Source organism: Trachypithecus francoisi, unplaced genomic scaffold (assembly GCF_009764315.1).
Source record: "Trachypithecus francoisi isolate TF-2019V2 unplaced genomic scaffold, Tfra_2.0 Lachesis_group2, whole genome shotgun sequence".
In the NCBI taxonomy this organism is placed as follows: Eukaryota; Metazoa; Chordata; class Mammalia; order Primates; family Cercopithecidae; genus Trachypithecus; species Trachypithecus francoisi.
Window position 1 is genome coordinate 5,020,855 of NW_022681465.1, and position 27,079 is coordinate 5,047,933.

At 38.8% G+C, this 27,079-nt stretch overlaps 1 protein-coding gene across 1 annotated transcript in view; it reads left to right on the forward strand.

Moving 5' to 3' along the window:
• The window catches only part of ADAMTS16 (ADAM metallopeptidase with thrombospondin type 1 motif 16), a 186,833-nt gene that overhangs the window by 51,661 nt on the left and 108,093 nt on the right, over positions 1 to 27,079 (forward strand). The window contains exons 9-11 of the mRNA XM_033178754.1: positions 8,135 to 8,272; positions 17,948 to 18,101; positions 26,624 to 26,719. Of these exons, the coding sequence (XP_033034645.1) occupies positions 8,135 to 8,272; positions 17,948 to 18,101; positions 26,624 to 26,719 (388 nt within the window). The remainder of the gene's footprint in view (positions 1 to 8,134; positions 8,273 to 17,947; positions 18,102 to 26,623; positions 26,720 to 27,079) is intronic.

Genomic DNA, 27,079 nt, shown 5'->3' on the forward strand with positions numbered 1-27,079 from the left:
CCTGTGTACACCTATGGCTAAGATTGAGAATAGCTGTATCTGCCCCTATTCCTCCGTCCTGTGTTTTGAACTTGGTCTGGTGGGCTGGTTAGCTGCTAACAGGGGACTCTAAATGATGAAGAACAGTGTCAACCCTCCCATTGCTTCCTGCTGTTACCCTCGTGTTTGTGTTCTTGTATGTGTGTGTGTGTATATATATATATATTTACAGTTTATAGAGATGCTACTTTTCACTGGTACTCCAAGCAGAGTTTGGAAGCATGGGTACTGCTTCCAAACTGCCCAAAGATCGGGCAGGCCTCTAGGAACTGATTTGCCTCTGTTACTCCACCTCTGACCTCACCGTTAATGGTTCTGAAATAAAAGTCTCAGGGAAGCCCCATGAGCCTGGGGCTCAACGCAGAGGCCAGTCCTGGCTTGGTGGCCTCGGCAATGGGCGGTGGGTCAGTAGTGTTTTCACCTTACATGAAATGCTTACAATTGTAGAGTGAACAATTTCTAGCAATTATTTGTGGAAACTATTATTCTTAATACAATTTCTGGGGCTAAAAATTCTGTGAGCTGCTTTACCTTGAAGTGCCGTCTATTCAATAAAAAATTCAAGGGCCCACTTGCCCAAGCGGCTGGGGACTTCCCGCAATCACCCTGATTAATACCAGAACCACCAGCTGGAATGCAAATATTTTCCTGCTATGCTGAAACAATACTTGAAATTTCTCCTAGAAAAATTTACAACCAGGAATTATAAGTTTTTATTTTTTTTAAATTTCAACCTGATTTTATTGGCAAAAGGAAAAGCAAGGCAAGTGTTTGTGATTTGTGGTTTTGCAAAGCTAACTTATCCATTATTGGAAAATGGACTGAGGCCTCAGACTTGTTCAAAGCAGTGTGTGTGCGTGTGTGTGTGTGTGTGTGTGTACGTGTATGTGTGCATGTGTATACGCATGCGCTTGTGTTTAATGCGAAGGTTCTGCGCTCTTTGGCTGTATGCAAACTGATGACCTGAAAAATGAAGCTTCATATCTTATTACTGATCCCTTCATCATTGCAGGTAATGATTGACTATTTCATTGCTTAGAAAATTACACCTTCACTTTATAAAGCTTTCAGTTGAATCATAGTTGTATTTTTAATAGTCTGCTAGAGTTAAAACTTCAAAAACCCTCATTATTGTAACAACATGAGGCTCTTGCTGTCCTCTGAACCATACCTGAATTTAATTAAACAATCAAGGCAAGAAATATTTAAGTCACTGAGGGCTGAGCCAGTGAACGTTCAATAAGCAGTTGAGATATGGGCATTGGCAGTGCCAGTCATTGCAGGTGGTGAACTTAGCTAAGTTAAACGTGAGGCATCCAACACAAGGCCCTCAGTTGGTCTTCAGTGCCAAACAAGTATCAATGTTGGCATTTATTTTTCTTAGAAGTCAGTTATTACTATTTCCTTTCCTCACTCAAATTGGATGTAGTTGGAAAAAGATTTTCTCCAAACAAGGAAAATAATGTTTTTTCCTGGAAGGTCAGAACCTAGATGTGAATAAAGAAAGCAGCTCAGTTGGGCACGGTGGCTCACGCCTGTAAACTCAGCACTTCGGAAGGCTGAGGTGGGAGGATCACTTGAGCCCAGGAGTTCAAGACCAGTCTGGGCAACATAGTAAGACCCCATTTCTACAATAAATTTTAAAAATTAGCCAGGCATGGTAGTGTGCATCTGTAGTCCCAGCTACTTGGGAGGCTGAGGTGGGAGAATCTCCTGAGCCCAGGAAGTCGAGGCTGCAGTCAGTTGAGATTGCACCACTCTACTCCAGCCCGGGTGACAGAATGAGACCCTTTATAAAAATAAAAATAAAAATAAACCCTACATGTGGATGAAGGAAAGTCCGGTTGCTAATATAGGATTAACTGCCAGAAAGTATCAGATCTTTCTTGAACACCTGACTTCTTCAAGTTCTCTGAAACAGAGAACCTGGAGGTTGTCAGCGAAAACCCTTATGACCATATTGAGAAAATAGGAAATATATTGTATTTATCGTGTGCTAAATGCCAAAATAATTGGTAATAATAGTAACAGTAGTAATGGTAATAATAATAGTAATATCTGCTCTTTGTGGAGCACTTTTTGTAAAATTCGCCGAGCAATTTCACGTACAGCTCAAACCATGGAGACCACTGGGGACAGTCCCTCTGTTGCCCTCACTAACTTAGGGGAGACTGTGTGGAATATTCAGCAAATGTGTATGAATGGAGTAGGGGAATGAGTGATGCAGGGCATGAGCAAGCAACAAGTGAGGAGTAGACATTTCAAATGAATTGTTAGCTGTGACCACCGCTTCAAATGAGAAAGCTTTGATGTGTAAGACTCAATGATAAAACTCCGTGTATCTTAGTTGCACTGAACTGAAGATAAACACATTTGTTCAGTTCATTTATTTAGTGAGTTTAATTTTTGGAAGAGGGAATGATAAGTTTGATGCATGGAGCAAACATCAGAGCATCAGCAGTCTGCTTTTATCAATGAGCTCCAAGCAGAATCAAATTTTTGAGTTCTGTAATTCAAGAATTAAAAAAGCAATTTTGTATTTGTGATGACTTTTACTGTAAAAAACATGTAAAACATCCCACTTCAAAGGTAAACTTTACTTTTTCAGTGCTGTTGATATTCAGAGGACATTATTTGGGATGGAGGAGTACTTTTGCATGCCTGCAAGCCATAGGTTTCTAATCTTTAACTCAAACAAAGATTTTAGTTAGTGTCCATCCAATCTGTCCTCCTAAATTCCATTTGTTTTTTAATCTCAAAATGTCATGTAGTTTATTCTGGGGAATGTGACCTAAAAATAGAAATTACTAAGAACAGGTGTTTGGATTTGTGTTGGAAAGAGAGGAGCAGAGACTGGAACCAGAACTGAGATATGTATTCTCCTGTAGTACAAGGGATTGAATCAGGATTTGTATGAAGCTGGTGGTACAAGGAGAGTTTTCTGATTATGTTAAATCACTTGACACAGGACATGTGGTTTGGTAATGCAGGTGCTGAAGCACTGGCACAGATATGCCAAGGGCTGAACTGCGCCTTTGGGAGAATATGTCATCTGTGCATGAATCTATCTGAAAAATTCCCATTTGCTAAGGGAAGTCATGTCATTTGATGGGTGGTGCTCTGGGATTCAGATTCTGGATCAGCACAGTGCTACCACAGTCTGGTAGTGACCAGGGAGTGACCCCTTAACAGCTCTCACCTAGGTTTCCCATCTGCAAAATCAATAGAGCACTATTTGCTCCATAGTTCATATATGCGAGTGTAATTTAGGTTGCATTATTTGAGCTGTACATTCCACTTATATAAAATAGGCTTAAATAGCTAAGTTGCATTATCATTTGAGACCATTAAGGCGCTATTAAAACAAATGTGTTAACTGTGTTCAAAAGTATTCATTATTCATCGGTCTGTCTCTTGCATTTTCCCTAGTTTATGGACCCAGTCATTGGGCACAGTTTGCATTCTGCGAGCAAGGCATTGTGTAGGAGTCTATAAAAAGACTTGTGATCTATGCCCTTTGAAAGTTTAAGAGAAAAGATTAAATAGATATGCCACGCAAGAGATCAAGTAATGAGAGTTGTTGGTATTACAAGAGACCACACGGGGACGATCAGGGAGGCCTTCTTAAAAGAAGTAGCATTGGGCTGGGCACGGTGGTCTCTCCTGTGAATCCCAGCACTTTGGGAGGCCAAGGTGGGTGGATCATGATGTCAGGAGTTCAAGACCAGCCTGGCCAAGATGGTGAAACCCCATCTTTACTAAAAAATACAAAGATTAGCCAGGTGTGGTAGCAGGTGCCTGTAATCCCAGCTACTTGGGAGACTGAGGCAGAGAATTGCTTGAACTCGGGAGGTGAAAGTTGCAGTGAGCTGAGATCACACCACCACACTCTAGCCTGGGTGACAGAGACAGACCCCATCTCAAAAACAAAACAAAAAAAGCAGCATTGGTGTCACTATTGGTGTCACTACTAGTTAACTTGAAAATACCATTCAGCTCACCCACAGTCACTAGCAATGCCCTTTTCAGTATTTGGTGATGACATGTGCCTCCACCCCATTTGTGGCTGCGCTCTGTCATCAGTCTGGGGCATCTTCCAGTGCACATGGGAGGCACATGGTGATTTTTAAAGACTTGAAGAATATTGGAGAAAGCCAGCCCCTCTAACCATCATCTGGACTGGGGATTGTCAGGCTGTTCTCTGGGGAGCTGTGGTAGGTCAGAGCATCAGTTCCTACCAATTACATCGGTTGTCTTTCCTCTTAGGATTTCTTTTCTGTTTCTGTGTCCAACAAGTATTTGAAATCCGTTGACATTTGGCCAGACCTTCCCATACACATGCATGCACACACGCATACCCACCATGAATGGCACTTAGGTGTTATGTGACTTGACCAAGACCCCATTTGGATCATAGAAGGGAATAGAAGTTTTGAATTTTCTTTGTGATGTGCACAGTCCCAGGCATTCTGTATAGTTCATTAGGAAGGCTTTACTATCCCGTTTTATGTATGACGAAACTGAGGCTTGGAAGGGATCAAGTAATTTGCCCAATATCAAGCAGCTTGTGAATGACAGAGCCAAGACCCTGACTGAGGTCCCTCCACCTCCACAGCCCATGCTCTCTCCCATTATCTTCCCTGACCATGTCCCTCAGTTCCCCGCAACTGCTGTCTTCAGCTCAGCCTTCTGCCTGTCATGGAGGATGAGCTGTGCTTCTCCACATGCCTGCATGAAGCCTGCGTCAGGGCTGGGGGCAGTTCAGTCCTACCTGTGGTTGCCATCGTTATGCCAAGGGTAGACTTTGCCATCCAGATAACATTGGCCCATGGTTCCTTTAAAGAATGTCTCATGTCCTTAACCACCTACTGCCTGAACAGCCTGAAATAAGTGATACAGCTTCTATGAACACTTGGTTGGCTGTTCAGCATTCTCAGTATGTCATTAATAATAAACAAATACTTCCCAATAGTAATTGAATCACTCAAAAATATTGTAGAAGACAATAAAAGCATGACATTGAAATATAATTCCCAAATTCAATTTAATCTGAAATTAGGTTTATGTCTGGGTATGTTATGGCTGGAAAGGTTGTCGTTTCTTCACTCAACAAACATGAATAGAGACCTGTTATGTATCATCAAGTCCACTGGCAGTGGGTTAGATAAGAGGAGTCTCTGTCTTTTAGAAACTTATGAACTAGTAAGGGAGAAAAAGATAAAATATATTTATGATTCTAGCAAATGGGATGGTAACCATTTTAAAGTACTATGGTGCACAGGAGCAAGATACATTCTCTGGTCTGCATAATTTGAATATAGTTATATTTCTTGGTTGCCAAATAGAAACCTTATCTTCAAAATGTATTCTATTCATTCTTCTGTGACTTTATTAATGTTGGTATTAAATGCAATCACTGTGTGATACTTTTATGCTGATCTGCTGGCATTCATTGCATTACAAATGTGGGCATTGTACAGATTAGAGACACAAATTGTGAAATAGTGGTGCTGAGATTTTGGTGGACATCAGAATCACCTGGGGATGTGTTAGAATATGCCCAAATGCCAGGTCCTAACCCTCAACCTACAAAATTAGAACTATACCACTGCAGGCTTGGGTAGCTACATTGTGCTGTATAATCTCTCAGATGTTGATGCGTCAGAATTTGAGACTTGATACTAGAAAAAAAATCGTTGAAAATACTTCAGATGTAAAAGTTGAAGGCCAAGATTTCCTCAGACTTGGGACATTGTGGATTTTGAATTCCTTAGAAAGAAAGGTAGACGCGGTAGCAAATTTCTCAAGGGCAATTTCTGGACCATAATGTGTCTTCTTCATTAGCAGCTCAAGGGCCAGACAGGGGAGGGTAGTTTGGTATTTTGTGTTCCCCCTTTTCTCCCTAAGGCAGCCTCCTATTTGGGATTTCAGCCTGAATCTTTTTCACAGCCGTGACACATTTCCTCTGCCATGTGGTCCCTCTGGCCTTGATTAATTGCCTTTAATAGAACTTCAGAGAATGGGTGGAGGCTAAAATGACTACATCTACATCATCCTTGGTACTGATCAGGAATTTTGCAGAAATTCAGCAGTGTTTGCACGCCAGATTTCCTTGGATACAGTCTTCAATCACGTTCAGGTTACACTATTACATGAATCCTGGCTAGGCCCTGACACCAAAATGTCCAGGCTTCAGCCTTGACTCTGCAACCCTGGATGAAGTCTCTCTCCAGTCCTCAGTCTTGCTGTCTTTATATTAAAGCCACCTTATAGAACCGTGTTGAGTTTTAAATTAGAATATAGGTTACAAGCCTACCATAACAGCTGTAAAATGGTGAGTGCTTATAAATGTTGATTACTATATTTTCTAGTAATATATTACTAAATAGCTCTAAACAATGCAGTTAAATACACAAGTACAGATTCTCTTGACACCGTTTGGAGCTGACTTTCCCCTACATTGGTGTCTTCCTGTCCCTGCTGCCTTCTGTGCACTCCTTATGGAATTCTTGGCAGCATAATGTCCCCCACAACTAGAAACCACCATGTCCTTCTTTGCTTTCCCTCTCTCTTGCCTTCCTCCTTTTTTCTGCATCTTACCAATGGGACCCTGTGCTCAGGGAATCCATACAATGGCTAGGTGCCAGACATTAATGGCAATAGTGGCTTAGCTCTGCCAGAATGTATTTACCTTAATGGGAGGTCTTCGGAGTCATAACAGCTCCCAAGGAAGTAGGCTGTGTTCTTCTAGGATAATTGAAAATGGGATCATTGAAATGAGCCTTCAGTGCACTCAGGGCCCTCCTACAGCTTTCACAGGTAAGAAGAAGAAGCAGACTTGCTGGTGAGGGAGGTAGCAGCCCTGGAAAATGTGATTCTCTCAGGTGCACGGCTCCATTTTCTTTTTTTTTTTTTTTTTTTTTTTGAGACGGAGTCTCGCTCTGTCGCCCAGGCTGGAATGCAGTGGCTGGATCTCAGCTCACTGCAAGCTCCGCCTCCCGGGTTCACGCCATTCTCCTGCCTCAGCCTTCTGAGTAGCTGGGACTACAGGCGCCTGCCACCTCGCCCGGCTAGTTTTTTGTATTTTTTAGTAGAGACGGGGTTTCACTGGGTTAGCCAGGATGGTCTCGATCTCCTGACCTCGTGATCCACCCGTCTCGGCCTCCCAAAGTGCTGGGATTACAGGCTTGAGCCACCGCGCCCGGCCTGCTCCGTTTTCTCAGGTGTTATTAAGTGAGTGTTGATTGGCATCGTGGGCTCTGAACACCTCTGATGGCCCCTATTAAGGGTTCCTATAGCTGCTGTAGCTTGAGATGTACCTGTACTCTGAGCCAGGTGTGGATCTCCAAAGTGGTGTGATTTTCACATAAAAGTAACCTGTGCTGCTTCAAACGACACCCACAAATACATTCAGCCATAGTCATCTGTTGGGTTTCCGTGGAGCTACTCTCTCCAGATAGAGGGATGCAGGTCAAGTGCTGCCCACCCATCACAGCCTCCAGTAGTGCAGGCCTAATAGTTTGAGCTGGAACATCCCCAGGTGGGGCTAGAGACGGAATGTCAGCCCACGTGAGTTGCAGCAGCTGTTTGTAGTTCCCAAATTGCAGTATCACATTCACCTGGGAAGCTTGTTGGGCAAGCTCAAACGCCTGGATCTCTCTTTTCTGAGTCAACAGTTCCTGGGTAGAAGTCTGGCATCTATATTTCCAACAGATACCCATGGAAACTCTAACGATCCTGCTGAGCAGAAAAGAGTGTGAAGAAAAAGAAGCAACATAGAGCAGTGTTAGCCTAATCAAGAAGATCCCAAGTTCCTCCACCCCATTCAAAAGTCAGGCATCTGGACATTTACTCTGCTTTGATATTGGTGCACACTCTCAGGCAATTTGGTGGATGGTCCGTTCTTCAGAAACTGTCTTTGAACACATGAATATTCTCAACCAGTTGGCTGTTGTGGCTTTTATTTTTGCCTGCCTAGCATACGGAGGTGAGGGAGACTCACAGTCTTGACTTGTAATTGTTAGAGGATATTAGATAATTTAAACTGTTTTTTTTTTCTGAAAGAAACATCTCTCTCTCTCTCTCTCTCTCATAGCTTTGGCATGATTCATGATGGAGAAGGGAACATGTGCAAAAAGTCCGAGGGCAACATCATGTCCCCTACGTTGGCAGGACGCAATGGAGTCTTCTCCTGGTCTCCCTGCAGCCGCCAGTATCTACACAAATTTCTAAGGTAGGAACTCTTTGAGCCGGTCTTGTGATCTTTCAGTGTCTCTGATGCTCACTGCCTGGTCAGCCAGATCCTGTGCAAGCAGCCCCAGGCTGTGCTTCCTGATATGGTTCCCTTCGAAGGTGTCTTGAGACATTCAATTGACCTAAGAGTTTGCTAAAAATCTCCTTAGAGCATGGAGGCCTGCTGGCTTAATCCAACATTGATTCAAAGGGAATCAGTGACTTGAGACTAAAAGGGAGCCATAAGACACTCACCAAAATATTTGTCACTAACATTTAAGTTTTACTATTCTCACTTCTGTAATTCGGAATCTTCAGGAAGTGAATAGAAAGATCATACATGTACACATCTGTATACACAATAATAAAGCATAGCTTTTTTTTGGTTTTTCTTCCTTCTGTTTAGTTTTTTCTTTCTTCTCCTTTCTTCCTTCCATTTTTTTCTTCCTTTCTTTTTTTTCCTTTCTCTCTCTCTTTCTTTCTACTAAATGCATTCCTCATTAGGTGAAGAAACTTGAGTATATAAACTTTAACCTAGCTGTAGTATTCTGTAATTATCAATAATATTTTTAGAAATTTTCTCTAAACACTTATTTAGGAGATAAAACTTTGGGGAGGTAGAGTTTGACCCTTGAAAAATAGTAGATTTTAAAATTTCAGAGAAATGAGGAACTTTATGAAACATTCTTAGAACTGCTAGTTTATACACTATTGCCTGAATCTCTTTGGCTTTGAGTTTGAAGTTTGGTTTAAATCTTAAGCCAAAACTTTATTTCTGACATTACAGTCTAGTGTGGATTGGAATGTGTCTGCTCCACACAGTCCTTCAGAGACCCAGGTTTCTTCCGTCCTGTGACCTTTCCTCTTCCAGGACCTAGTTCCCCACTGCAGCCATGTGGGGACTGAGGACAGAGAGAGCACAGGAGGGTGTGCGGGACAAGGGTGGTGTTCCTGGAGGAACTCATATGACCGCCCAAAAGTGCAGAGGGCATTGAGAAATGTCCTCTACCCATGTGCTTAGGTGACAGAGAACCATCTGTGCCACATGATGAACCCCAGATTCTTTTGCAGAAAAGTAACTGAAACTGGAGGGACCAGCTAGTCAGTGGCCAAATTGTGAGTAGAACCCAGCGTTCTGGACCCTAGAGGTGATCTCTCTGTATTTATCTCAAGGACAATGGATGCAGCCAGCAGAGGAAAAGCAACTCTGTTGCAATCATAGCCTTTATTATTTTTAAAAAATCTTTAAGTACTAACAAAATCATTTGTTTCAGATACTAAAAAGATGAATGAGAGTGTTTAGAAAGCAGCTTTTATGTCTTGAAGATGACTGATCTGTGAGAAACAGCGGAGGCGGGGCCCATGCTGGATCTGCATTCATGAGCTTTGAGTGGATACCACATGCTGGATCCACCTAAACTCAACACTCCTCTTCTTCACTTTTGAACACAACTTCTCAGATTGAATGGCAGTACCGGGGAGAAATTGTGGCTTGTTGTTTTTGCTCCTCATTGAAGACACACTGATTTGCACCTTTGCTGTTTAAGGAATACTGTTTATTCAGTCCTAGCAGGGAGACCTACTCTTATTCAGGATGGAGGATATGTTTATTCATTAGCCAGAAATGTATTTTGCCAGACACGTAGAAGGACTGTGTTTGCTCTTAACAAACATACTGACTCACAGTAGTTCACTGATTCTAGTAGAGGAGATACACAAAAATGTTTCCTTATTTTCAAAATACACGAATGCTTGAAAATACTGAAGGGAAATGGGCTGTCATGTTTAGTTCTCAATTAAATTCATTCACAATGTTTTTGAAAATTGTATTTTTGAGATTCATCAAAGAAAGCATTCTTTATTCTTAATTATTCTTAATTCAAGGGAATGTTCTAGGGAAACATTAACAAACACAACCACCTTAAGAATTTGGAGGAAATTGCACAAGAAATCACAAGATTACTAGTAAAGTTGAAAGTTAGATGAGGAGGAGAAGCAAATAAAAATTTTAAAATGAAGAACAGAGAGGACACAAATGTATAGATTCTAAGGAACTAGCTAGTTGTGACAGGAAAGTTTGAAATTTGACAAGAAAAGAATTATATTTCTATTATTAAAAAGTAGGACAAATACTAATACTTCCAACAAAAGCAAAGGTTTTTTTAAGTAACAGCTTTAATGAGCTAAAATTAATACACAAAAAGACACATATTTAATGTATACAGTAAGATGAGTTTAGTTGTTTGCATGACCAATGAAATAATCTCCACGGAGATTCTACCAGATTTGGTGGAAGAAAAAAATAACTTGGCAGCACCCAAGAAGTCCCCAGGCTGGGAAACCAGATTATCTGCCTTCCAAGTTTTTGTAAAGTACATGTCTTTTCAGTCAAAACTAGGAACTAGTTATTCCAAACTGAGAACTAAGAACAAAATTCCCCTACCCTATTAGATCCTGTAGATTCTTCAGTGTTCAACTGGCCTCTCTGGTTCCTTTCACTGACCTGCTTCTTTTTGTCCTACTTTTTCTTTTGTTTTCTTTCTTCCTTTTTTATTCATTTATTTAATTAATACAGCTCCTTTTTTTTTTTTTTTTTTCTGTTGCATAGATTAAGTCTTCTTATTTCTAGGACACTGTTTGAGTAGGATCACACCAGTACTTCTGTTGGTTTTACTCCAGCTTACTTTCTGGTGGTCTGTTGCCCCAGGGCTCACCTGGGGCTGGGTTGCCCCATGGCTGCCTCTTCCCTCATTCTCTAGGGTTCCTGGCTTCCCATCTTCCCAGCCAGAATCTTGATCATCAACCTCCAGGGGCTGTGTTCCTCTAGCTTGGTCTTTTTTGGTGTTCCTACTCCAAAGACGAAGTCAAGGTACATTAAGGAACAACTGTGTTTCATAGTTTATGCCACCCGGGATAACTGGCAATAGTTTGGACGATATGTATATCTTGGTAAGATAAACCCATATTCTGGGAATATACACTTGATCATTTTTAAAAAAATTTGTATTACCAAAAAAGACAATGTTAAAGTTGTTCTACAACTGACATGATGTGTAGGAGTACAATTAGCATTTGTTTTTCCCTGCATGGTATTCTCAGAGTCAAGCTGGGGATTGTTAACATTGTTTTTAGCTGTTTCTTGCAGCTGTTCACATTTTTCTCTGTGTGTGTGTAGAAATTCTACTTTGGGAAACAAGGAAGATTATTCGCTTTAGGCTCACCATGCTCTTATTTGCATTAACGAGGAAAATTTGAAGTTTCCAGATCCTTTCTATAATTTTCTAGATTCAGAATTTTTTAACCCTCTTTTTCATCTTAATGGTTATGAGGAAGATACAGTAACACTTTTTCTATTTTGAAATATCTTCTGACAACTTAAAAAATCAGTGGATTATAATTTGGGTGTGCAGTGAGAACCAGCATAATGTAAGTCCAAGAGAAGTTTTGAAACTGCCAAAAAAATATAGGCAGACTCATGGAAAGAAGAAAATTACATGCTCGGAGAGTAATTATTTTGAGGACATTGAAAATAGATTGTCATCTTGAAGACATAATATAGTCGTAAGAGTGATTATTAAGATACTGAAATTAAAAGCCATTTTCATTCTATGATACTGGAACAGCTGAACTATAAGTTGAAGTGTGCTGATGTGTTTTTGTGTGAATCCAGCAAAACGCTGCTGTAGAATTTCAATAATAAACATTATTTTCAGGGACTTGACTAATTTTTTCTGACCACATGAGTATAAATAAATAGGTAAGGTTTTACGTGCTTACAAATTTGTTTTCTTGAATGGTGAAATTTTCCAAGAAAGTCTCTTGTTGTCAGGTTCACTATTAAGATTCATTTTACTTGAAAACCAGTTGCAAATTGGACACTTCTACAGTGTGTTAAATCTTGACTTTTCACTGACTTAATGAATCTGAGACTGTCTTGTTTGATTGTTTGCTGACTTTCTGATTTCCAAGTAATCAAAATACTGTTATATTCTCCACCAATTAGGTGGCTCTTTGGATATGATCCCAACAATGAGTAAGGATAAATGGCTACCTTTTAAGATGGATCTGTTCTCGTTATTAGTAGTCTAGCATTTGATAGTGGAAAAAAACTATAAGGGAACTCAATTGGCCTGAAGTTTTCAGCACAACTTTTCTCTATTCTTAGTAGAGTTATGAAGGCTTGATACTTTTTTGGAGTGAATTCATCAACCTAGTCAATAAAGTCATTTGTCATTTTCCATTAACAGACACAGACCTCATCACATTACTCATGTCTGCATCCAGAAGGCCTGTGACTTAGGGAAATTTTAGCTCATTATTTAAAATTTCATGACAACAGGGACTCATCTTCAGTTTACTTTTTAAAAATTTTAGTCACGCTCTGCAGATCAGTGAAAATGCCAGTTCTCTGACCATATGAATCTGAACACATCAAAGCATGAGAAAGGTGACCAACATCACAGGGAACTGGGAGTGTAAGTGGCACCATACCCCATACTACTTATGTTGATAGGAAATGAGATCTGACCTGAGAGCCCATTAAGCATGTTTTTGCACATAATGGAAATAATACATTTCGATTCATACCCTGCTCTGTGATACAAGGCTCATCTTAGGTCATGGCCAGTTGTTGTGTCTGCAGTGCTAGTGTTACTCTAAGACTGGAGGGTAGGCACTTGCCTGCGGAGGAGAGAAGGACCGAGGAATCAGGTCATGTCTTGCTCACCCAGGCCTGGGAAGGTCTTAACCTTGGCGGGTAATATAACCTTTTCTGAGGGCCCCAGTCTTCTTAACTGAAAAATGATGGGATATAACTAAAAGATCTCTCAAGCTCTTTAACATTTTTTGGTCCACCACTTAGAGTGGGAAAGGGATTTTGAAATGTTGTAATGATACTTTTGACCTGCCTTAATGTATTCATTAACATTATTTTTGTTGTGGTACGAAATATATACAGAAAAGTACAAAATTATAAGAATGCATACAGTTCAATGAATTTTTACACAATGAACACAGTAGTGTAACTTCTACCCAGATCAAGACACACAGTGTGGTAAGGACTTTAGAAGCTGCTTCTCCCCACTCCAAGGGCTTCCTGTCCTCCCCAAAGGTATTCAACCACCATCCTGACATGGAACACTGTATATTGGAATCAGGAATTATGCACCATTGTGCAGTTGTGAGATTCATCCTTGTTGCTGCATCTAAATATAGCATTAGTCTACTTAGTTTGTCACATATAACTTACGTACTAAATATATAAATATACTAAAATTTATCATTCAATTTGTAATAGACATTTGAGTTTCCAATTTTTGGCTATTACAAGGAACAGCACTGTGAATATTCTCTTGGTTTGCATATATGTGTCTGAGTATATATAGGAATGGAATTTTCAGAGCCATAAATATATATGCGCAGGTGCGATAGACAGTACTAATCAGCTTTCCAAAGTGACTGTGTGAAGTTACACTCCCAGAAGTGTTTGTGACATTTTCAAAATGGTTTCAAATCCTTCCCAACACTTGGTCATGTTGATATTTTTCATTTTAGGTATCTGGTAGTGTGAAATTTCATATCAATGTATTAATAAGATTGAATACATTTTTATATTTAATGGCCACTTGAACATATCTTTTTAATAAAGCGCTAAAATCTTTTGTGCATGTAAAAGAAAGAGACCCTGTTGTTTTTCTTCTCTCTTGATGAGAGTATTGTATACATTCTGAATGTAAACATTTTGTCCCATTCTGGCATATATGTATTATAAAATCTTCTCTGACTCTGTGACTTTTTATTTGCAATTTTAATGGTGGTTTGCTAAACAGAAATTGTTATTTTTTTAATGGAATCCAAATTATTGATATGTCTTTAGGGTTGGTGCTTTTGTACTCTGCTAGAAAAAAAAAAACAAAAATCAAAAACCTCTACTCGTCCCAAAGTTACAAAGGTCTTCTTCCACATGATCTCCTACAAATTGTGTTGTTTGCTTATCACATGTAGACCGCTTAATTTTTGTATATGGCATGGAAAAAAGTCAACATTCATTTTATCCATGTGGTTATTGTGGTTGATTGTTTTTAAAATGGTTGAAAATATTTTCCTTTCTGCACCCACACTTTTGGGGTCTGGACCATTTTGCATTCTCACTGGAGGTAAATGAGAGTTCCTGTTTCTCCATGTTCTCATCAGCGTTTGACATTGTCAGTGTTTTGGATTTTCCCTATTCTAAGAGGTGTGTAGTGGTGTCTCATTGATGTTTGAGTTTGCAATTCTCTAATGACATATGATGTTGAGATCTTTTTATATGCTTATTTGCCATCTATATCTGTTCTTTGATTAGGTGTCTGTTCAGATTTTAGTCCACTTTTTGTTATTCTTATTGTTATTTTCCTTTCTGCACCCACACTTTTGGTGGCTGGACCATTTTGCATTCTCACTGGAGGTAAATGAGAGTTCCTGTTTCTCCATGTTCTCATCAGCATTTGACATTGTCAGTGTTTTGGATTTTCTCTATTCTAAGAGTGTGTAGTGGTGTCTCATTGATGTTTGAGTTTGCAATTCCTTAATGACATATGATGTTGAGATCTTTTTATATGCTTATTTGCCATCTATATCTGTTCTTTGATTAGGTGTCTGTTCAGATTTTTGTCCACTTTTTGTTATTCTTATTGTTATTTTTATTGTTTTCTTATTCTTGGATTGTAAGTGTTATTTATATGTTTTGTGTAACTGTCTTTTATTGGCTATGTCTTTTACAAATATATTCTCCCACTCTGTGTCTTGTCTTCTCATTTTCTTGACATTTATTTCACAGAGCAGACATTTTTTATTTTAATGAAGTACAGCTTGTCATTATTTCTTTCACTGATTGTGCCTTTGATGTATCAAAAAAGCCATTGTCATATCCAAGGTCACCTAGATTTTCTCCTATGTTATTTTCTAGGAGTTCTATAGTTGTGCATTTTATATTTAGCTCTATGATCCATTGTGAGTTAGTTTTTGTATGGAGTATAAGGTCTGCATTTAGATTCATTTTTAAAATTTATTTATTTATCTTATTTTGTTTTTTGAAATGGAGTCTCACTCTGTTGCCCAGGCTGGAGTGCAGTGGTGTGATCTCGGCTCACTGTGACCTCTGCCTTCCAGATTCAAGTGATTCTCTTGCTTCAGCCTCCTGAGTAGCTGGGATTACAGATGCACACCACCATGCCTGGCTAGTATTTTTGTATTTTTAGTAGAGACGGGAATTCATCATGTTGGCCAGGCTGGCCTCGAACTCCCGACCTCAACTGATCCACTGTCCTTGGCCTCCCTAAGTGCTAAGATTACAGGTGTGAGCCACTGTGCCTGGCAGATTAATTTTTTTGCGTGTAGATGCCCAGTTGTTTCAGTATGACCAGTTTAAAAGGCTATCTTTTCTCCATTCCACTGCCTTTGCTCCTTTGTCAAAGATTAGTTGACTACGTGTATGTGGGTGTATTATTGGCCTTTCTATACTGTTCCACTGATCTATTTGTCCATTCCTTGTAACTTTATAGTTAGTCTTGAAATTGAGTGTTGTCAGTCTTTGTTCTCTTCCTTCAGTATTGCTCTGGTTATTTTAAGTGTTTTGCCTCTCCATATAAGCTTTAGAATCAGTTTGTTTATATCCTTAAAATAACTTCCTTTAATTTTGATTGGCATTGCACTGAAGCTGTAGATTAAAATGGGAAGAACTAATCTCCTGACAAGATTGAGTCTTCCTATCTGTGCACCTGAAATATCTCTCCTTAGTTTTTCTTTGATTTATTTCATCAGAGTTTTGTAGATTTTTCTCATGTAGGTTTTGTACATATTTTGCTGGATTTATATCTATTTCATTTTTGGGGTGCTAATATAAATGACATGTTTTTAATTTTCAATAAATTCTGTTTGGTTGTCATGGTTGTCACTGGCATATAGAAAAGCAATTGACTTTTGCATATTAGCCTTTTATCCTGCAACTTTGCCATAACTTATTAGTTCCAGAAATTTCTTGGTGGATTCTTTCAAATTTCTACATAGACAATCGTGTCGTCTATGAACAAAGATAGTTTTATTTGTTCTTTTCCAATCTGTATACCTTTTATGTAATTTTCTTGCTTTATTACACTAGATAGTACTTCCATTACAGTGTCGAAAAGGAGTGGTGAGAGGAGTCATTCTTATTTGTTCCTGATTTTAGTGGAGAAGCTTTAAGTTTCTCGCCATTAATTATAATGCTAACTGTGTATTTTTTGTAGATGGAAATTCTCCTCTATTCCTAGTTTGCTGGAATTTTTTTTTATCATGAATGAGTGTTAAATTTTATCAAATGATTTTTTCTTCATCTATTGATATGATCATGTGTTTTTTCTTCTTTAGACTATTGATGTAATAGGTTACATTAATTGACTTTTGAATATTGAACAGGCCTTGCAGACCTAGGATTAATCCCACTTGGTCATAGTGTATAGTTCTTCTCATGCATTGTTGGATTCAATTTGCTAACATTTTGTTGAGAATTTTTCTATCTATGTTTATGAGAGATAAGAAAAACTTTCTTTTCTTGTGACATGTTTGTCTGGTTTTGATATTAGGATAATGCTGACCTCATCTTATAATTTAGAAAGTATTCCCTTTGCTCTGATTTATTGGAAGAGATTGTAGAGAATTCGTGTAATTTCTTCCCTAATCTCTGGTGTAATTCACAGAGAACCCATCTGGGCTATTTGTTGCTTTATATGCACAGAGTCCTGAGCTCTGAAGCAGTGGAACATGGGACTGGGGTCCTAGAAATGAGCCAGAAATCTTCCAATCAAGGTGGACAACCATGCAGAGCCAAGTTTGGAGGATGATCTGCCATTGCTCATTATATTGTGATTACAGGTTTTTGTTTCTTGGTTTTCTCAGGGAAGGGCCTATTGAAATTTATAGGAGGGATTTAGTTGCTATTTGAAAACACAAAAATATTTAAATACTCTTCACCAAATGCATAAATTATACCAAAGAACATCCTGGTAGAGAAGAGGATAATCTATTTATGGAAAAAGAAATTATTAGTTGGTCTTTAGCTATCTACCAATGAATTTTAGCAAGGTTAATTTTCTGCTTGACTTGGGGGTCATCAGAAATCATCCTGAACATAGAACATTGCTGGTGGAAATCCAGTGTTCCATGAAGAACCTCTAGAATCTGGAAGATAATATACAGGTGTCCCTTACCCTAGAGAGAAAAAGAATAAAAAGCAAAGAAAGAAAGAAAATTCCAGTCTTTGAAAAAACTGTGCTTTATTTTTGTAATGCCCATCTTTTGGTTGATTCTGGCAAGAAGCGTGCATAAAAGGTGTGGTGTCCATCATAAGAGCTTCTCACACTGAAAACTGGCTGTAATTATTCAGTTGCACTTTTCCTCATAAGTTTAAGAAATTTAATAAGTATAAATCATCTTCCTGGAACAAGTACAATGTATAATAAATAATTTCAGAAATTGAAGTCTCTGTATTTAAGTATAATTAAGATAAACATTATATTGTACCTCAGGAGACAAAAAGTTCTCCTCTTTGTATACACAATATATGTTGTAAAATTGCATGGGAGAAAAGGGCATAATTAGTTGTATGTCCTTTGGTTACTCTGTGGGCAGTTACTAGTAGCTCATGTCCTCTTTGTTTCAGCACTGCTCAAGCTATCTGCCTTGCTGATCAACCAAAGCCTGTGAAGGAATATAAGTATCCTGAGAAATTGCCAGGAGAGTTATATGATGCAAACACACAGTGCAAGTGGCAGTTCGGAGAGAAAGCCAAGCTCTGCATGCTGGACTTTAAAAAGGCAAGTGATTATTGGCACATGCTCAATGCAACATGATTCATAAGACTTTTATTTAGTGTAACTGATGTTGATGTATTCTGCATTTATTGGGTACCTACCAAATGTCAAATCCTGTATGTTAAGGCTGGTCCTGTATAACAGGGAACACATGTTTCACTGGCAAAGAAGATGACGGGAGATACTGTTGTGGGTATCAATTTTCATTTGAGAGCCGACTTGGCCTGTTAAGTTGGATCTTTCTTTCTGATTTATCATGTGGGAGTTCAGCAATAACATTTAGTCAGTGTAAGTTGGCAAATTAATACTCTGCATTTTTTTAAATGGTTTTAAAAAAACAAAGTCCCCCTCCTCTCTCCCAATATAGGCATATTTTATTATAAAGCAGCAGCCTACCTAGGGCTACTGATTAATAAATTTCCCTCAAACAAGGTATTTATAGAGTTGTCTCTTATAGAAGGTAGTATCTACTCCGTCAACCCCAGGAACTTTAGCAGAGTGATTTACTAACAGAAATTCCTCATGTAACACAGAGACATATGCTCTTGCTAGAAAGAGAAAATTGAGATTTAGGAACCTGCTCTATCAAACACAGGAAAAGCTACCCAAAAATTAAATAAAAGTAACTATTTTTAAGGTTTCTTTTATTCTAGTTTATAATAAAATCAAGAAGAAATTAGAGAAAAATACAGTCCTCCAGAAATTTCCACAGATTTCAAAATGCATTGGGAATACTCCCAACTTAAATCTAACGTGATAATCTTCTTTCTTCTAAAGTCAAGCAGGGCTCCCCCAGAGATCAATTCCAGCTCTGTGCCAGAACTGGGTCCTTATCTCCTCGGCTGGGGAGTCCCAGACTGGAACAAGAGCTGTAAATCCGTCAGCAGCAGCAGCCATTCTCAGTAGTGCCGTTTCTTGTGGGCAGAAGATGTGAATTCCCTAAGAAATTTTTTTTTGAGTGTTACTCTTCTGTTTGTTAAGGAGAATGGACATAAAACTAATGGGTTTTTTTTTTTTTTCAGAGGTAGGATCCTCTAGATCGTGCTTCTGGTTTCCGTGGTAGTTAACTTTGTGACCACGGACTGTGTCATTCATGGTGCCCTGGTGTCATTTGGAAAACATAGGCGATGAAAAGTTAAATGCAAGGTGCATTTTTATTATTGAGGAAATATTTACATGCAGAGAAACACATTCATTTTACATGCACAATCTGAATTTTAACAAATGTATTCTCCCATGTTACTGGCATTTTAATCAAGACACGTTTTATTTACATAAAACCAGAATCTTCCCTGTGCCCCCTCTTTCAACCCCTCCCCGACTCCAGTAAGTAACAGTTATTCTCATTTCTATCATAATTGCTAAATGTTGCCTGCTCTTGAATGTTATAATTACCTTGCTCCATATATTAATATTAAAAGTAAATTGTATAATATTTCGCCACGAATAAGTATGATGTTAGCTGTTGGTTTTCATACAGATACCCCTTATCAAACTGAGGAAGTTCATCTCCAATCTCAATTTGTTCAGAGAATTTATCACACAATTGTGTTGAATTTTGTCAAATTTTTTTCTACATCTATTGATATAGTTACATTGTTTCCTCCTTTGTTCTGTTACTGTGGTGAATTACATTGATTGGTCTTTAGTTTTTTCCATTGGACTTTGAATGTTAAGTCAATCTGCATTCCTGGGATAACCTCACTAGGTCGTGATCTATTGTTCATTTCTATAATCTCCTGAGTTGATTTGCTAATATTTGCTCATGATTTTTACATTTGTGTTCTTGATTGATATTATTGGGAAATTTCTTTCTCATAATTTCTTTTCAAGAATTGATTATCAGAGTTGTGCTGACCTAATAAAATCAGTTGACAGTATCCCCTCCTCTTCTGTTTTCTTGAAGAGTTTGAAAAAGGTTGGTGTTGTTTCTTCCTTAAATGTTGATTAGAATTCACCAGTGAGTTCTGTGTATGAAAAGGTTTTTGTAATTCCTGATTCAACTACACTAACAGATAAAGCGTTATTCCGAAGACCCTCCTAGCTAGACTGATCAAATTCATTGGAAAAAGTAAAGAAATCATTAAAAGTGACACTAAAGGAGATATTTTTTCAACAAATGACTATGAATTCCTTTAATTACTGTAAGATCTATAATGATATATCCTCTTTCATTCCTCATAATGATAATATGTATTTTAAAATCTTTTTTTTCTTATCAGTCTAGTTAGGAGTTTATCATATTACTCCTTTCAAAAACATCAATATTGGGCTTAATGTTAATTTTTAAAATTTGTTTGTTGGATTCTTTTCTATTTCACTAAGTTCTGTTTTGTCTTTATTATATTCCAAGGCTGAGTATGCGTGTCTTTTTCGTGCTCTTTGAAGTAGCAGCTTGATTCACTGACTTTCAACCTTTTCTTACTTTCCTAATATAACCAGTTAATGTATGTAAAGCTATTCGTGTCTTTCTAAGAATACATTAGCTGTATTCTGAAAATGTTTACATATTGGGTTTTTAATATTATTAAGCGTATCTTCTAATTTAACTAGTAACTTCTTCATTAACCAACCTATTACTTAGAAATCTACTAAATATCATTTAATTGCCAAATAATTCTCCAGATAAGTTGTTAGTTTTGATTTCTAATTTCATAATTTTGTTCAGAGAATATACTCCGCATATACTTTTGAAATGTATTGCCACGTATTTCATAGCTTAGTGTATGATCTATGTTGGTGAACATTCTGTGGAGACTTGAATATAAATTCTGCAGTGGTTGGGTAGAATATTCAAGAAATAACTATTTTTTAAATAATATTTCTTACACCCTCTGCATCATCCATCGTATTTCCTACTTGTTCCACCAGTTTCACAAAGATGAGTGTTAAAATCTCCAGCAAGGATTACGTATGTTTCTATTGCTCGTGTTAGTGCTATTAGTTTCTGTTTTATATATTTTGAAGTTTCATAATTAGGTGCACATACATTTAGAATGGCTATGTCTTTTGTTCACCGCATCCACACAAACATCTACTGTTTTTTGATTTTTTGGTTATGGCCATTCTTGCAGGAGTAAGGTGGTATTGTGTTGTGGTTTTTATTTGCATTTCCCTGATCATTAGTGATGTTGAGTAGATTTTCACGTTTCGGCCATTTGTATATCTTCTTTTGAGAACTGTCTGTTTATGTCCTTAGCCCATTTTTTAATGGGATTGTTTATTTTTTTCTTACTGATTTGTTTGAGTTCATTGTAGATTCTGGATATTAGTCCTTTGTCAGATGTATAGATTGTGAAGATTTTCTCTCACTCTGTGGGTTGTCTGTTTACTCTGCTGACTGTTCCTTTTGCCACGCGAAAGCTCTTTAGTTTAATTAGGTCCCAACTATTTATCTTTGTTTTTATTGCATTTGCTTTTGGCTTCTTGGTCATGAAATTCTTTCCTAGCCAATGCCTGAAGGGTTTGTCCAATGTTATCTTCTAGAATTTTTATAGTTTCAGGTCTTAGGTTTAAGTCCGTAATCCATCTCGAGTTGAAGAGTGTAGTACAGACAATTTGAGGAAGTGAATCTGGTGGTGTGCCATTCACAATATTGAAGCACCACAATACAGTTTCAGCCCAGCCATCTGAAAATGTTGGTTTTACCTGGGGTGTTATGTTGTGATGATAAACCTTAACCAAGTTTGTATTACTGAAATTGGTCTTTGTGAACATAACTCTTAAATTATGGACTAGAATGAAAAGACAGAGGCTTCGTTAAAGGTAGTGTACCTTAGCTGCAAAGATAAAGCAAGAGTAAACACGCTGCATAGGGTTTGGCTCTTTTCTGCCCAAGTTAGGTATTTGTTATTAAAAATATGTTGTCTTCATCACATACCTATCATGCTTTGTCAGTGTTGCTTCGGTGGCCTGACCCTGCAATCTGAAACATAAGTCACCGGAATTGCTTTGAAATTTGATCACCTCAGCATCCTAGGTACTATTGTTAAACTGGGAGTTCCCCCAACACCCAGCAACTCTTACATTCCAACTGCCTGGACTCTAGAACCATGATTTAATAGGATCTTTGTTCCAAGAAGACTCTGAAGTTTCATTAGGGATATAATGACCTACAACTTTTATTAAAGTGCTTTAATAAAATCATGATATGTTACGTACCATGAAGTTAGCAGTTAAGTCAAAGTGATAAAGTTGGAGGGAACAATTGGTTTTTGGCTGTTCATGTGTAGTTTACTTTTTTTTTTAACTTTTTCTATTTAATGTTTATGGATACATAATAATTGCACATATTTATGGGGTACTTGTAATACATTGATACTAAAACAGAAGAGTTCCCTTTTCCTCCTTGCAGGACATGTGACAGGGGTGTGGCTCGCTCCTCTGTCACCCCTCTGCTCAAACCCCTAGGGGGAGCATGCAGACAGGCAGGTACAGAGACTATGGGGAGCACTCTTGGGCTCCAGCCCCACGGCCACCTCTAGGAGTGGGTGTCTGCAACTCCCAGAACTCCCAAAGCCCAAATGGGCGTGTGTTACAGTGCACTCCTTCAGCTTCGCCATCTATGGACGACTTGTGTTAACCAGCTCAATAAACCCTCTGCCTTATTCCAAGGGCAGAGGGCCAGTGTGACAGTTCTATGTATCCCAAGCTCTTTCCCAGTATACTGGAAAAATTGGGTCACCCCCGTGGCCTCGAAGATGAGTGTGAGGTTTTCTTGAGTGACGGAGGTGGCTCTCGGCAAGATGGATGGGGGACCGGAAGAGTAGGATGCAGTGGGGAAGATGGTCTTCCCCAGGAGTCAGGCTGCCCAGTGGCCAGACCCTTCTCTGGCTACCTCCAGCTGAATTCCCCTTAGCATCCAGACATCCCTCCTCTCTTCCTTTGCTGCGTCATTCATCTTTCCGCCGTCACTGGTCTGCCAGTCTGCTGGTGTCTGCTGGTCTGTTCCTCTGCTTCTCTTGACCATGTTCAGCCACTGTGTGTGCCCATTAAGATCTCAGGTTTCTGTGGGCACAGGATCAGGGGCATGGCAGGCCAGAGTAGTCTTGGAAAATGTCACATTTGGGCATGAAAACAGGAGTGTCTGTTCTCACTTAGGTCTGTGGGCACAGGTCTGAGGGTGGAGTCCTCTCCAGGGACCCTGCCTTCTCTACTCAGCACCTCCCTGCCCCCTCCCATGTCAATACAGGCATATAATGTATAATGTTCAAAGTGAAGAAACTGGAATATTCTTACCTTAAATGTTCATCATTTCTTTGTGTAAGGAACATCACACTCTTCTAGTTATTTTGAAATATACAATAAATCGTTGTTAACTATCGTCAGCCTATGGTCCTACTAAACATTAGGTGTTATTCCTTTTATCTAACTGTATTTTTGAACCTACTAACCAATTCCTCTTTATTCCTCCCATCCCCCTCCACTACACTTCTCAGTCTCTGGTAACCATCATTCCACCACTATGAAATCCATTTTTTCACTTCCATATGTGAGTGAGAATGTACACTATTTTTATTTTGTCATCACAACTCTTTCAGACACTATAGTTTTCATTTGTTTGTCTGGGACAGAGTGTCATGTTTATTAAATGGCAGGCAAGTACATCTATAGGATATCAAGGTCCCAAATGATGTTTTAAATGTCGAAAGACAATACCATAGGTTATGTGATTTTCAAGTTTCTTCTAACTTTGTGATTTATTCCAGCCTTGAGGACTGGAGTTGGGGATTGAGCAGGTTCCAAAATGAGGCTGAGAAACAGAGATGGCATGAGCCAAGTCACAGACTGAATTAGAGAGCCACATGATTTGGCAGTGAGCTGTCGCTGGCATCCTATATTTGAAGGCTTTATACTTTAAAAAATTGAAAGCCCATCCCTTTAACAATATCTTCGTCAGTATTTATTCTGTAAAATGCTCCCCCAAAACTACAACATAAGAATATTCTGAAATTACTCTGAATGGTAGTCTGAATCATGGTCATCTTAAGTCATCTTTGGCTTTTTATGATCACAGTTTCCTGATTCTTGCTAATGTTATTGTACGTAAAGCTTTCCTGGTCCTCTGTCACTGGTTTTCACAGGAGCAAATGAGTACATATTCAATGTGCCCAGAAAGCATTTATTGAAAGACGAGTAGCAAGCACTGTACCAGATAATGATACGGAACATAGTAAAAAAAATTAACATTTTAAAACACAATTTACCTTGTATTATCTTGAGTAGTCTTAGCAACAGCCCTGTGAATGAGGACCCTAGCTCCCTAAGGTCACAGCAGTCGCACGGCAGAGCCCTGAACGCAGATGGAGACCTGTGCCATTGTCTCCTTGAGCCCTTAAAGTGAGAAAGGAAATGTGAAGTGCCTTCGTGCCTTTACTTTGGGCGCCAGGCCCTGAGCCGAACACATTACCTATAACCACTGCATTTGGCCCCCAGGACAAGTCGACAATTCGCTCTTGTTAACCTCATGTGCACACTGAGGACTCAGGGGTCCTGCCTGCCCAGATCTGCCTGCAAAATCCACACTGGATCTGCTTATCTACCTAGGAATCCCAAACTCTACTGGACCTTTGTGGCCATCTCCCAGATCACCCAACCACATGAGCAGCTTCTGCTTTCACATTCATTCATTCATTCATTCAGTATGAAGGAATCTGTTTTCACACTCATTCATTCGTTCCTTAGGTATGCGTGCTCAGCCTCCTGAAGCAGGAGGTCTCTATGTCCCATCAGTCCAGGAGGTCTCTGTGAGCCACCCAGGGGCTGCCCCACCCCTCCCTAGCTCCGGTTCTGACCTATCATACTGCCACCCAGACGTAGAGCCAGTGTGCACAGGCTGTGGTTTTAAGGGAGTTTATTTTTATCCTGGCATTCTATTAAGTTGTCATTCTTGCAAGCAAATAGAACTGTCCAGTTGTCTGTTTGGAGAATTACATTCAGGGCCCTTAAATTCATGGGTTCCTTGGGTTCTGCATACACTTTTTATCTCTAAACACCATTCTGGCCAAGAACAGAGGCCCCTGACACCATACAATAATGAATATAATTAAAGCCTGTCTGAAGGAGAGCAAACCAGGGTGCTCAGCAGCAGTCTTCATGGGAGCAGCCATAGGAGCATCACTGTCTATTCCCTGCTGACAAAGACCTCAGCCAGGCAAAGCCCTGGCCATCAACACAACATACTTACCACAAGGGAGAGGATCCCAGGGGATACAAAAGATCATGACATTTAATTATACAGTGATTGTAACCATATGAGATTTTAAACCATAGCGTAATATGAAAGCAATTGATATCTGAATTAAAACACTGAACGTTTACTTGTTAATATTTCAGGCTCCAAAATCTGGTTTATTAGTGAAGGAGATACAGCCAGGGAAAATATGAAGCTGTGTCTTTAATGAGTACCTTAACTTCTAAGTATATAATGAAATACATGCAGGAGATTTAAGAGCTAGTGTTAAAACCCTTCATGAGATGACTCACACAATGCAGAAAACCTTCTTTTCACATAGTTGAAATATGGAGTGAGATCACCATGCAGCAAAATGCCATCTTCCCAGCTGCACTACGTTGATGTGCTTCACTGCCTGCATTTTCCTCATAACATGAATCACCCAGTAGATGCAGCCATTTCATTTATTGGGGAATAATGTAGCACTTGTTTAAATATTCTGAACAGTTGTGCAGACAGTTTAAGAAATGTTTTCAACATGTCCAGTTGAGTCTACCACCAGCATTCCAGAAGGTTCCATCATTTCACAAGTCCTACTGTTTGCCCTTCATTGAGACACTCCTTTGAACTCAGTAAAAACAATTCCTTGCACTTGGAGAGTCTTTTATAGTTTATAAATCTTTATCACTGGGGCATCTCTTTCTGTATGCGCTAATTGGTGATTTACAGCAAATTCCTTCTTTACCCTATGAAAACCAAGGAGCAAAGAGGGTCATATTCACAATGGAACCTCTTGCCTGGCAAGATGCCTCACATATTTTAAGCTTTAATCACAGATTTGGGGATGGTGGATACATGGTTAAATGGTTGGATGGATGGATGGATGGATGGATGGATGAATAGATGGACAGATGGATGGATGGACAAGCCAAAAAGCATCCTAAACATTCTTAATTTAAAAATAAGAATTCAGACTTGGAGAGATTCATGGAAGGTGGGGTTGAGAAGGATATATTATGAAATATTAAGTTTAGGTTTTTTAACTTTTCATAGTTTTCTGCAGTGTCTGAATTAAGCATATTTTACATTTTAATTTAGAAAATATAATTTTGTTAAATAGATAATATATAAATAAAACAAATAAAGTATAAGACATGGAATTAATTTGAACCAAGTCTAGAACATGAGTCTCCTTACTCCTCACTCTATTATATGCTATCATATTGCTAAGTAGGCATTTGCTTGTAAATTATATCTGTTGTTTTCACCTTAAATCTCTCAGTGATCTTTTTATTATAGAAGAATGGACAATATGATGTAATCCTAATGACCTTTTAAAAAATTTCTTTAGGACATCTGTAAAGCCCTGTGGTGCCATCGTATTGGAAGGAAATGTGAGACTAAATTTATGCCAGCAGCAGAAGGCACTATTTGTGGGCATGACATGGTAAGAAGCTAACTGTAGGTACAGCATCGTATTCAGATGCTAGTCTTTCAACCCATGCATCTTTACTCCTCTTGCATAGGTATTTTTAAAACATGTATTTCTCATATACATATGCATACCCATGCTCCTATCAAACACTGTGTTTATTTTATATTGATAATGTGAAGAGGAATCCTTTTCTCACTTTTGTGAAAATAAAATTGATGAGATACCTGGAATTCATAGACACAGAAATCAGACAATAGGTGATGACAGATTCAGTCTATTGAGGGGAAACATTAAGCCATTGATGACCATTTATCATGGAAAGGAACAACATTAAACAGTGCTATGAAAGTCACAGAACATCAGTTTGAAGAC